Source organism: Pinus tabuliformis, chromosome Q (assembly GCF_031772625.1).
Source record: "Pinus tabuliformis cultivar Carrire ecotype Pingquan chromosome Q, CPIR1, whole genome shotgun sequence".
In the NCBI taxonomy this organism is placed as follows: Eukaryota; Viridiplantae; Streptophyta; class Pinopsida; order Pinales; family Pinaceae; genus Pinus; species Pinus tabuliformis.
Genome location: NC_142296.1, coordinates 1,299,288,854 through 1,299,301,382, shown reverse-complemented (window position 1 = coordinate 1,299,301,382; position 12,529 = coordinate 1,299,288,854). Strand labels below are relative to the sequence as shown.

At 32.7% G+C, this 12,529-nt stretch overlaps 2 protein-coding genes across 2 annotated transcripts; both read left to right on the top strand.

The window, feature by feature from the left end:
- The first annotated feature begins 5,628 nt into the window (after nucleotides 1–5,628).
- Nucleotides 5,629–6,553, top strand: LOC149224585 (acid beta-fructofuranosidase 3, vacuolar-like). Its single transcript, XM_089386169.1, has one exon. The coding sequence runs from the start codon at nucleotides 6,106–6,108 to the stop codon at nucleotides 6,457–6,459; it is 354 nt and encodes a 117-aa protein (XP_089242295.1). The 5' UTR covers nucleotides 5,629–6,105; the 3' UTR covers nucleotides 6,460–6,553.
- A 453-nt stretch (nucleotides 6,554–7,006) lies between these two features.
- On the top strand, nucleotides 7,007–9,255 carry LOC149224584 (beta-fructofuranosidase, soluble isoenzyme I-like). Its single transcript, XM_089386168.1, has 5 exons — nucleotides 7,007–7,860; nucleotides 7,956–8,117; nucleotides 8,199–8,437; nucleotides 8,591–8,678; nucleotides 8,781–9,255. The coding sequence occupies exons 1-5, from the start codon at nucleotides 7,138–7,140 to the stop codon at nucleotides 8,994–8,996; spliced, it is 1,428 nt and encodes a 475-aa protein (XP_089242294.1). The 5' UTR covers nucleotides 7,007–7,137; the 3' UTR covers nucleotides 8,997–9,255.
- Nucleotides 9,256–12,529: the final 3,274 nt, after the last annotated feature.

The window sequence follows — 12,529 nt, the reverse complement described above, 5'->3', positions numbered from 1 at the left end:
AAATAAATAAAAATTAATTAAATAATTATTTTTCCTCTCTCTATTTCTTGGTCTTGGTGCCTAGTCAAACTTAGCCTTTCGTAGTAGCCCGTGGTACAACCTAGTTGTCCAGTGAAACATTGTCGTTTCCCAGTGAAATTTAACCGTTTGAGGACCTGCTCTCTCTATTTAACACGCAGTTATGATATGGTTCTTCAACTGGTCCTGATGATGAACCACACTCGTGAGTTCGAAACGCGTCGAAAAATAAAATATGATGTGATTTTCGCCCAAAGCTCCTCTCATAAACCTCATATGGATCACAAAAACGATTCAACAAATAAAATATTTTTAATATATTACATAATTCAAATAAAAAATAATGTATTATAAAAGAAAATGGGATATGTTTAATATATTATATAAGTCAAACATGTATTATATATTATAATGTAACATAATTGTATTTTGAATATAAATTTTATAATATTTTATTTTGTTTAAATTAAATTTTAATAATTTATATTATATAATTAAATAAATATTTTTTTGTTAAATAAAATAAATATTTTTAATCTATGTAATAAAATAAATGTTTTTAATATGTACATGATATAATAAAATGTGTTTAGTATATTTTATAGGTTAAATTAAAATATAATAAAATGAGTTTAGTATATTTTATAGGTTAAATTAAAAAATTATATTATATAATATAATATTATTATTACATGATATGATATGATGGCATAATATAATAGAATGTAGACTATTACGAAATTAAATTTTAATATTTAAAAATATAAAATTATATTTAAAAGAATTATTTAATTTTAAAAATAAATTATAAATATCAAATAAAAATATATATTAAATTAATTATTAAAATGGATTATGAACCTGCAATAGAAATGATTAAAATGGAGTTATACATATGATATATTGCTTCATCTTTAGAGCCTCTCATCTCATTATATACCCACTTTATATTATCTCATAAAGGCAAACATTATATACACACTTTATATAAAGGCAAACATTATTCTACGGTTCATTGTTTTTATTAATAATAAAACAATTTTTAAAGAAAACATTATAAATATGGTTTGAAGACTTTATAATCTCCTCCTAATAATATTGTAGTTTGTTCAACCGGAGATAATCTTCATAGGCATGGGATTTCCTTTGATCGACCTTATCTTTACGTGCCTTGCCCTTATCTACACACTTCAATTTATATGTGTCACGCATGAGGGGTCTCATTATATTTAAATTAAGTATATAGGTACTAGATCTTCCTACCAAACATCTCCCTAACCATATACAAATCTTCGACTAAACTAAGGTACATGTCCTATTTTTCAAATATTTCCACCTCATTTACATGGCTTTCAAGAAACCCATTGCTACTTTCCTTGCCACTTTTTATGGGACTTCGTATTTATCGTTGAAAGTCCCTTGTATTCTACTAAGACATGTGATATTAACTAAGAAACATTTTGATCAAGTCACATGCATATGTTATATTTAACTCAAACATTTTGACTAAGTCACATGTATATGTAATATTAACTTCATAAACTTTTTTAAGCAACTCATATGTATATATTATATTGTTATGTGTAATATAACGCAATGCAATATTTTATTTATTTATATTTTATATTAAAAAGGTTGTAAAGATAATCACACAACAAACATAAATTAATATTTATTAATCTTATATAAAAATTAATGTCACAAAAAATATTACAAAATAAATTTAAAAATAAAATTAAATAAAATATTAACGTATAATTTTAACCCAAACAAAGTATTATTTGAATTTTTTTTTTAATAAAAATTATAAAAAAAAAAGATTTTTGAATGAGAATATACTCTCATTTTTTTTTTATGGTGGTTGATGAAAATTGACTCTCATTTATTGTTATTATTTAATTTAATCTTTGTGATCTCTTAGTAAAAAGTAATTAGATAAACAAATAATAAATTTTCAAAATAAAAATATCTAAAACAAAAGTAGTTTTTACACTAATATTTTCATACATGTATAATCTAAATAACTCTATGTCAAAGAATGCTAAAAACAAAACTCAAAATGCAATGTGTTAGAAGCATCCAATGAATTCTCATAGGGGACCTTATCCATGATGTAAGACACCATAACCCAAAAAATTTAGGAGTTGTAATAGATGTTCCACCTCAATCTCCACCTTATTCATTTAAAGTTAAATTCGCAAGTGTAGATAGGCATAAATTAGGAAACAATCATCACTATAGGTAAAATATGTGTAGTGTTATATATTCCTAAAAATATTCATTTATTATTTTTGGTTTTGATAAAATAGATGTAATGTTGTACATCTATGAACAATTATTAATTTATTATTTCAATATAAGATATTATGTGTAAATATTTATCATTTTATGTGGAACTTGATGACCTAAATGAATGTATTTGCTAGAAAAATGAACCTTAGGGATGTGAGAGGAATAGCCAACTACAAAATTTAAAGGCCCACTCCTAGGTAGATATAGCAAAACTACAAAACTATGATATGTGCTTAGTGGTTTAGCTATTACCACATAGGTGACATTTTGGTTTTAGTGCTCCTAAGTATTTCAATCATTTCCCTATATGTATGTCATGCTCAATACGTATTGAGGAGAAAAGAGAAACACGTTTTTTTTTACATCTAATGTGGATTTTAAAAAGACCTTTATGATGTAAAAACATGTTTATTGCTTAGAATTGAGTTTCCATATCTTCTTTGGTCTTATGTTCAACAACTAATTAGTAAATAGTCATTAATAATGATTGGTTTACTTATATTTCTTAAATCCCTTTGCCCAATTCCACCTCTATTGTGCCACCAAGCTTGGAATTAAAAAATTGATTATTTCAAACAAGACTTTGGATGCTAACATAACATGCTTGTGAAGATTTGTTAGATTAAACTTGATGTAAGGGATAATCGTATCTTCCAATCTTGCATGTAAACATCATAGATATTTCTATTAGTCACTATAAGGAAAACACCAAATAATAAATGTTTAAAAAAAAACACTTATCACTTTTATTTCTTTAGGAGATGGTTCTAGTGAAATCATGCAACTATAGGTTTTAACTTAGGTTTTTGGTTTAGTCCACTTATACCATATAAATGCATTGTTGCACTTTAATATTTCATGCAATTATAGATTTTAACTTAGGTTTTTGGGTTAGTGCACTTATACCATATAAATGCATTGTTGCACTTTAATATTTCATGCACTACTGCATAATCATTCCATAAGTATTAATTTAAGTCAACATAACTTATAAAAAATCTTTGTCATTTCTTCATGAAAATGTTTACCATGCACTCATTTTATTTAAGTATATCATTGCATGGCATACCATGAGTACTAAATTAAGTCAAAATGACTTTAAGAAATATATACATGGGTTAAAGCATATTTAAAAAAGGGTTCTTAAAAAAATGTAATAAAGATAAATGCATTATTATGTAACAATTCTAGGTGCATTGAGATAGGTTAAAATATCTCTAAAAATAATGACTTCTTTTTTCAAAAATTCATGTTGATGCATAGCATATTTTTCAACCACACTAATGTAGTTTAAAATGTTTAAAAATATCGGTGCACCAAACACCTACAAATGCATTACTATGTAGGGATATAGGGCACACTACAACAAGGTAAATAGAAAAAATATCAAACCAAAATTTATTTCTACCATTCACTTGATGCTTCACACCCATAGAAACTTTGTTGCTCACTATCCATACCCTCATTGTCTAGTACTATAAGATTTAGTAATTCCTTGATTCTTTCTCATCCATGGAAACTTGTCTTCTTTTTGAGATTTTATTCAACAAATTACAATTCTTATTTATTTTGTCAACTAGATCTATGAGCTTTTGAACCAATGACTCTCACATAAGGAAGTTCTTAACAATAACCTTAACCTTTATAGCTGACTACTCTATGTCTTGTAGACCAAAATATTTAAATTTAAAGTATGGCTTTAATTTGATTATTTTCTATTTTTTTTTAAAACCCTTTTCAAGGCATCCATAACACTTGCCTTGCACCATATTTTAGTGTAAATGGTTCTCATTATAAGCTCACTTGGTAGATACACATAATTAATAAGTAAAAAAATCTCATTCTTTTTGGTGCACTAATAGAAGTAATCAATATTATAGCAAAGTATACATTGCAACTAAATGTATAAAATCTATTTTTCTTATAATCGAAACTATGGGTTATGGGCCCACCAACCTTCAACCTACAAACATAGTTGATAGTTGATATCTAAATATAGTTGATCGTTGGTATCTAAATATAGTTGATAGTTGAATTCCTTCATATATAATTCACTACCCTAAATGCTTTAAATGACACATTTCCTTTCATAATTTTTATTTTTATGTTGAAGTATTCCTATCTTTAAAAAATATTTTGGGTTATACAACACCATTAAATTTCTATGTCAATATCACTTTTTTTTCATAAAAGAAAGCTTCATTCCATCTTTTAAATTTTGTTTACATCTAAATATACCATCGTTTTATAGTTGCTATGTGTCTTAGTAGTTTCTTACTAATTTCACCATTATTATTGATAAATCACTTGTCAAATGAACATGAATTCTTTTCATGTGACAGAAACCAATCTTATTAATTAACTCTAGTCTCTTCAAATAAGTTTACATACATGTACGAGAATTTCTTTAATAAACAAGATAGGTTTCAACATCCCCTTTTGAATATATTAAGTCCCTGCCATGTTTTTTATTTGCTCTAATAAAAAAACACAACTCTTTTCTTCTACCAAACAAAACCTTGTTTATTATCTTTTTCAGTGTCTTTATAACATCATTCATAATGTGAAGTAACAAGTATTTTTCATAAATATTTATTTATAAATCTGATTTATTATCCCTTTTCAGTTTCTTTTTATAAACCTTGTTTATTATCCATTTTAGTATCTTTATAATATCCTCAAAAGTGTGAAAGTAACTGTTACTTTCCATGAATCTTTATTTACAAATTTTACAAATCTTTTATTGCCCAATAAAAATAATTGGTACTTTCCATAAATCCTTATTTATAAATTTTACAAATCTTTCACTTCCAAAATCCATCACATTAAATATTTAAATTCAATTGGATAATTCTATTTCTGATAACCTATAACAAATATTTATCAAAACATCCAATCGATCACTTAAAAAAACAACAAATAAATAAATAACAATAATAAATACCAAATCTAATATTATTGCCTTGAGGTTCGATAACATTATTTTATATAAACATGTGAGTATACAAGTGATTGCTCCTTGATCACCTATCTACTCGTACATTTAGTTGACCACAAAACTTTTGAAAAAAGTGACCATATTTGCGAGCCATTAATTATAGCAATGTGGATCATAGACCCCACACCGGAAGTCAATATAACGCATATATCACACACCAAATTATGTAGTAAAAGGAATATCTCCCTACGCTTCCAAAAACCAATAAATAAATATTTAATTAATTAATACTTAAATAAAACTTCTTCAGAGATTGTCCGGTTAAAGATAAATCTGACCCCTTTTAACCCACACACCCCATGCCACTTCGTTAACCTGCCATTAATCATTTCAGGAGGACACATGGAGTTCCGGAGATTGGTTCGGAGCCTGTCCAAACTTCATCTGGACAGTTCTTCCGAACATGGCGGACGACGGGTCTCAGATAATATGAGGGACAGGTATTTGAATTAGCTAAGGTTAGAGCAACTTTACAGATCATACCATACTGTCAACTATCCATGTTGATTGGTAGTTGGCCTCTGTCCACACGCTTCATTTTCATCCTATCCCTGCGACAGATCCGGAATCGAGTCCGACCACACGTGATTTTAATACCATATCATTGGCAACAAATTACTGTAATGGTAATTCCCGTTGCTGCGCACTGGTGGTAACATAGTGAACCCCAACCTCAGTTCGAGTCCCGCACGTCTAGATTTGAAGCTTTCTGAGGGGTAGATGGGGTCAGTGGCTCGATTATAAGTAGGCATGCCCGGGTAGCGGCAGAAGCAACGACGGGAGGTTGCAGAAAAAAAATGGCGAATGAAATTGAGGACGTGGCCGGGCCATACGTTGGCCTGTCGGATGATATTAGCAAGAAGAATGGGATTTATAGGCCTGCAATTCTTTGTGTGTTTCTTATTGCTATTGTAGGACTCTGCGGGATAGCGATATTCAACAGGCCAAACGATGGCGAACACTGGGAAGAACGGCCGGCAGAAGAGTATGTGATTTCCAGGGGACGAATCGAAGGTGTTTCTGAGAAAAGCGTGGGGGCTTCGATTTCGCCGTATCCATGGACCAATGCTGCGCTGTCATGGCAGCGAACGGGGTTTCATTTTCAGCCTGAGAAGAATTGGATGAACGGTACTGTGTTGGAAGAAATTTAATACATTTGGATTTACTGTCACTTTTATTTAGTTCCTTCGGTTTATTCTGATTCTTGTCTATTGTCTATTGTCTATTGTCTATTGCTGTGTGTGGGATTGGCGCTGGGGTTTGTGGATGAATTGAACGTCAGCAGATCCAGACGGTAAGATTGTTAGTTCAGAAAAACCATTTGATTTCTATTTTGGGGAAAGTTATCTGTACTGTACTGTCACTGTAGGTTTAACTTTAACTTTTCTGATACTATTTCAAGATTCTAATGTGATTGTGATAAAATTGTAAGTTGTAATGACTTTTTACAGCGATAGATTTCCAAACTTCCACCTTGTCAAATACTTCTAGATCTTGGACAGTAATACTGATATTTCATCACTGTCAAATACCTGTAAATCTTAGACGGTTAGACTGATATTCCTTGTAACCATGGCTGAGGATAGTTAAAAGTAGCATCTAGCCTTGACTCTGTACTTAAAGCCATGATACCAGGCGTATTGCAATTAAATGAGTTATGGATTGAAGTGAAATAACTTTTGCTTTTTGTGGCTTCAGGACCTTTGGTGTACAAGGGATGGTATCATCTGTTCTATCAATACAATCCGGACTCGGCGATTTGGGGGAACATAACATGGGGCCACGCTGTGTCGAAGGATCTGGTGCACTGGCTTTACCTGGATTTGGCCATGGTTCCCGACCATTGGTACGACATCAATGGCGTCTGGACGGGCTCCGCTACGTTCTTGGCAGACGGGACCATTGCTATGCTCTATACGGGATCCACGAACGAATCCGTTCAAGTCCAGAACTTGGCCTTTCCAGAGAACGCCTCCGATCCGCTTCTCCAGAAATGGGTGAAATCGGAGGCGAATCCTGTCATAGTCCCGCCCGAGGGCATAGGGCTCACGGATTTCAGGGATCCGACCACAGGCTGGATCGGCGAAGACGGAGCCTGGCGGATTACAATCGGATCGAAGCTCGATATGACGGGCGTGGCACTGATTTTCAAGACGGAGGACTTCGTCAAGTATGAAGAAGAGAATATTTTGCATTCTGTTAATGACACTGGCATGTGGGAGTGCGTGGATTTCTATCCCGTGGCCGCCTCTGGAGTGTCGGGTTTGGACACTTCTGCGAATGGAGTGGGCGTTAAGCATGTGCTCAAAGCTAGCTTCGATGACGATAAGCATGATTATTACGCCATTGGAACTTACAATGTCACGAGCCAGAAATTTATCCCCGACGATCCTGAAATGGACGTCGGGCTGGGGCTGCGGTATGATTATGGAAAATATTATGCTTCCAAGTCTTTTTACGATCCAGTGAAGGAGAGAAGAATTCTTTGGGGATGGGTAGGAGAAACTGACAGCGAGCAGGACGATCTTACAAAAGGATGGGCTTCTTTGCAGGTCATGATCTTTATCTTTAACCCTAATTTATTTATTTTCTTGTGATCTTTAATTTCCCGGGAGTTCGATCCTGAGACTGCTGGTTTCTTTTGCAGACGATTCCTAGGCATATTTGGTTTGATAACAAGACGAAGACCAATATTATCCAATGGCCCGTCGAAGAAATTGACGAGCTGCGATCGGCTGCGGTTGTCGTCGAGGATGTTCTGCTCCAGCCGGGCTCTGTTGTGGAAGTCAATACAACCGAGGCTGCTCAGGTACGGGTACTCATTAAGTCAATTCTGTTTTATGAAACTTACTGGTTTCGATCCCGTGACATGCTGCCATTGCTGCTACAGTTGGATATTGAGCTCGTTATTGAATTCCCTGAGGACACCGCTGCCATCGACGCGGCCGAAGATAATGCACTCTACAACTGCAGTACTAGCGGAGGGGCTGCCGGTAGAGGCGTGCTGGGACCGTTTGGGTTGCTAGTTATAGCTGAGAAAAATCTGACGGAACAGACTGCCGTTTATTTCTATGTCGTGAAATCTGCTAACGGCAAATTGCAGACCTTCTTCTGCCATGATGAGTCGAGGTAATTAAGCCACCGTAGCAAAACCCTAAAATCCCCCACAGCCAAAAACCCTGTCAGGGTTTGAATCTTTATGTCATATTGTCGGAAATGTTGGGGAATCGGAAACTGAAACGTGTATGCCGTTAATTTAATTGAAGTATACGGGACGTGCAGGTCCTCTCTGGCAACTGATCTCATCCTGGGAGTCCACGGGAGCTCCGTCCCGGTTCTTGCAAACGAAAGCATCTCGGTTCGAACCCTGGTAAGTCCATGTTTAAAAAGAAAATTCCCAGTTTTCTTCACCGAAACCATGAATTTTGAGAATTAAAATGAAATAGGGGCGATGTGGTTTTGAATTTTTCAGGTCGACCATTCTATTGTGGAGAGCTATGCTCAGGGTGGGAGGCGCTGCATTACCTCTAGGGTGTATCCGACACAGGCTCTCGATGGTGCTGCTAAACTGTTTCTGTTCAACAACGCCACTACAGCAGTGAAAGTCCAGAGTCTGAACGTATGGCAGATGGAGACTGTGTCCCTGCGTCCTTACCAGCAACTTGAAGAGGAACATTCGGTGGTCTAACAGTGGGTGGTCGTGTGATTGATCCCCAGGGCGTCTCTGTGGCTTGTTTGGCTTGTAATAAAGCCGGACTGGACTGAGGAATTTGTTATTTGATTGTGATGTGAAAATGTGTGGTCTGGGCATATGGATTTGCTTGGCTCTGGGCACAGTGATGGGGAAGAAGCATCGCCAGGTTTATCTGCCACGTCATCACCTCCAATTAAGGAATATGTCTTTCTATGTAATTTATGAATAAAATATCGAAAATTGAGTGATCTCAGCGACTGGACAACTTTTTACTGTCACCAAAATGGGAGCAGTAAACCAACCTTCATGGATAGAATATTTATCTGTAGGGTGGTGGTTAGTGGAAGTTTGCATTATAGATTTAAAATGGTTCTAAATTTGATTGTATATGTTTTAATGGTTTTGTTTTTTCACAATTTAATTGAATTTTAAAGAATTATAAATTTAACCGGTTTACTCTGTAAATTATTATTATTTTTTTAGAATATTTTAAATAAGAGAAAAATTAAATTATATTTAAAATTCAAGTTGTTTTTACTTAGATTTTTTGGAAATTTTCTTGGTTTAATTTCTCTAAAATCTGGCAAGAATTTATTGAAATCACTAACTTGATGGGTAACCCCTTCACAATAGAAGTGCTCAAAGAGTTTTCCAGGATGTTGAATCCATATATACAGTGAAAAACACAGTGTAAATAACACAAATCAAGATTTTATCCCAAATTTTTTCACCCAATACAAATACCAAAAAATTCAAAAAATCACACTAAAACCAATTCTCTTAAAATTATATTAAACAATTTCTTAAAAAACTTATTTCATTTATTAATTAGACTACACCTATTTTATTATATAAAAAATTGATTTTTCATATATCTAAATATTAAATATTTATAGTTTATTTGTTAATTAAGCTTAGAGTGGGTGAATGGGAAAAATAATTATCATCTCCACCTGAATGATTGTAGGTAACATATTAAATTGATGATAAATATTTGTTTAAATAACTTTAAGTTTCTGTATTTTAATAATGTCTTAAAACTATAACATTTATAGATGAATTGAGGCTCATGTGATCCATATCAAGTTTATGAGAAATTTTTGTACGTAAATCACATGATATTTCATTTGTCGAGGCATTCATAGGCAGGACAAGTTGAAGAAACAGATATAGTTTAGCATATTAAATAGTTAGAGCAGAGCATCCAACAACTATATTTCCTAACCAGGTAATGGCTATATTGTCTAACGGTTAAATTTGGCCGAGAAACAGATAGATGGACTGGATTAGGGGCAAAACCTATATTCAAATAAATAAGTTAATTCAATTAGTTATATATTTTAATAAAAATAAAAGTAAGGGCACCATTTATGAATTTATAGTTATAAATATATATTCAAATAAATAAATTAATATAAATTGATAGTTATTACCTATATAAATATTAGAGTAGTTATTAGTTATATTTTTAATAAAAATAAAAGAAAGGGGACGATTTTATAGTTATAATTATATATTAAAATAAATAAATTATAAATTAATATAAATTAATAGTTAATTATAAAAGTTATTACCTATATAAATATTAGAGTAATTAATAGTTACTTATAAAAGTTGTTAAATATAAATATTGTTGGTTATATACTTATTATTAAGATACGAGTTAAAGGGACTAAAAAAAATAAATAATAAAACTAAAAATAAATAAGTAAGTAATTTATAAAAGTTATTAAATATGTAAGTATTAGAGAAACTTAAGGGTCAGAAAAAATATTTTAATATTTAAAATTAGTTAATATTTTATTTAAGGGTTAAAAATAGCATCTTATCATAGATTAATTTCAAGATTAGTTAATTAAAATTATTAGAATAAACCTAATAGCATAAATTAATTGCTACTAAAATACCTCAAATCTTAACAACCACACTTAAAGAATAAAGGCCACAGGAACGGGAAACAAGGGGAATTTACTACAAAAAAAAGAAAAAAGATCAAGCTAAACCTAGGGAGGGGAGGAGAGGGTTGGGACCCAACAACTACTGATCTTCCAGCCATCCTCTCTATTGAGATTGATCGGCCTTTTTTCAATCTTCAGGGCCTCCTAAATTTCTGATGATGGAAATGCAAAACTTTAGCAATAACACCTTTAGCAATAACACTAGCCTCCTCGATATAAACATGATGATTGGTTTTCTCCACGTGTTCTGCTAAAGCAAAAGACTTGGTTCTTCTATGCTTAAGGTCAGCTGCATGCTCACTAATCCTTTGATTAATGGAGCGACCCGTCTCATCAATATAGGGGGTCCCACAGGAACAAGGAATCATATAAACCCCTTTCATATCTATCAGGTTGATAGGATCCTTCACAGATTTGAGGGACTTACGAATGGTGTTAAAGGGTCTAAAGGACGAGGGGACATTATGTTTCCTAAGAATCCTTGCAATTCTATCAGTGGTCCCCTGAACAAACGGAAGATGGACACCTGGAATCCGTTCCTTCGGTTCTTTTTTAGTTAACGAATTCTTGGCCGCTTTGAGGAAAGCCTTCTGTCCCAGGTATCTACTATAACCGTTTTCAACAAAGACATTAAGGAGATGGGATTTCTCCTCCTCGAAGCTCTTTTCATCAGAGATCCTTAAGGCACGAGTAGCAAGGGTGTTGAGAACCCCCAATTTTTGAGCCAGGAAATGGTGGGAACTAGCATGAAGATATTGCTCCGTATGAGTTTTCTTATGAAACACTCGGTGGGAGAGGGAACCATCACTATTCCTCGAAATAAGAATATCAAGGAAAGGGAGGCAACCGTCGACTTCTTGTTCCTTGGTGAACTTAATTGCCGAGGATTGACTATTGAGATGATCAAAGAAGAGATCTAACTCCTCTTGGCCGTGAGACCAGATGACATTAGTGTCATCTACATATCTCATGTTTGTATCGAGGAGGCTAGTGTTATTGCTAAAGTTTCGCATTTCCATCATCGGAAATTTAGGGAGGCCCTGGAGATTGAAAAAAGTCCGATCAATCTCAATAGAGAAGATCGCTGGAAGCTCAGTAGTTATTGGGTCCCAACCCTCTCCTCCTAGCTGTTTTCTTCCTCCCCTCCCTAGGTTTAGCTTGATCTTTTTTTTTTCTTTTTGTTTGTTTGTTTAATTTGTAGTAAATTCCCCTTGTTTCCCGTTTCATGTGGCCTTTATTTTTTAAGGTGTGGTTGTTAAGATTTGAGGTATTTTAGTAGCAATTAATTTATGCTATTAGGTTTATTCTAATAATTTTAATTAACTAATCTTGAAATTAATCTATGATAAGATGTTATTTTTAACCCTTAAATAAAATATTAACTAATTTTAAATATTAAAATATTTTTTCTGACCTTTACGTTTCTCTAATACTTACATATTTAACAACTTCTATAATTACTTATTTATTTATTGATTTATTTTTATTTTTATTTTTATTTCTTTAAAATAGTCCCTTTACCTCGTATATTAATAAGAATATAACCAACTATATTTATATTTAACAACT

What these genes read in the sequence shown, in the direction of transcription:
- LOC149224584 (XM_089386168.1), top strand. Translation starts at nt 7,138, where the DNA reads ATGGTTCCCGACCATTGGTACGACATCAATGGCGTCTGGACGGGCTCC. An exon ending in AAGGATGGGCTTCTTTGCAG is followed by an intron (nt 7,861 to 7,955) that starts GTCATGATCTTT and finishes TTTCTTTTGCAG; the next exon opens with ACGATTCCTAGGCATATTTG. An exon ending in TTCTGCCATGATGAGTCGAG is followed by an intron (nt 8,438 to 8,590) that starts GTAATTAAGCCA and finishes CGGGACGTGCAG; the next exon opens with GTCCTCTCTGGCAACTGATC.
- LOC149224585 (XM_089386169.1), top strand. Translation starts at nt 6,106, where the DNA reads ATGGCGAATGAAATTGAGGACGTGGCCGGGCCATACGTTGGCCTGTCG.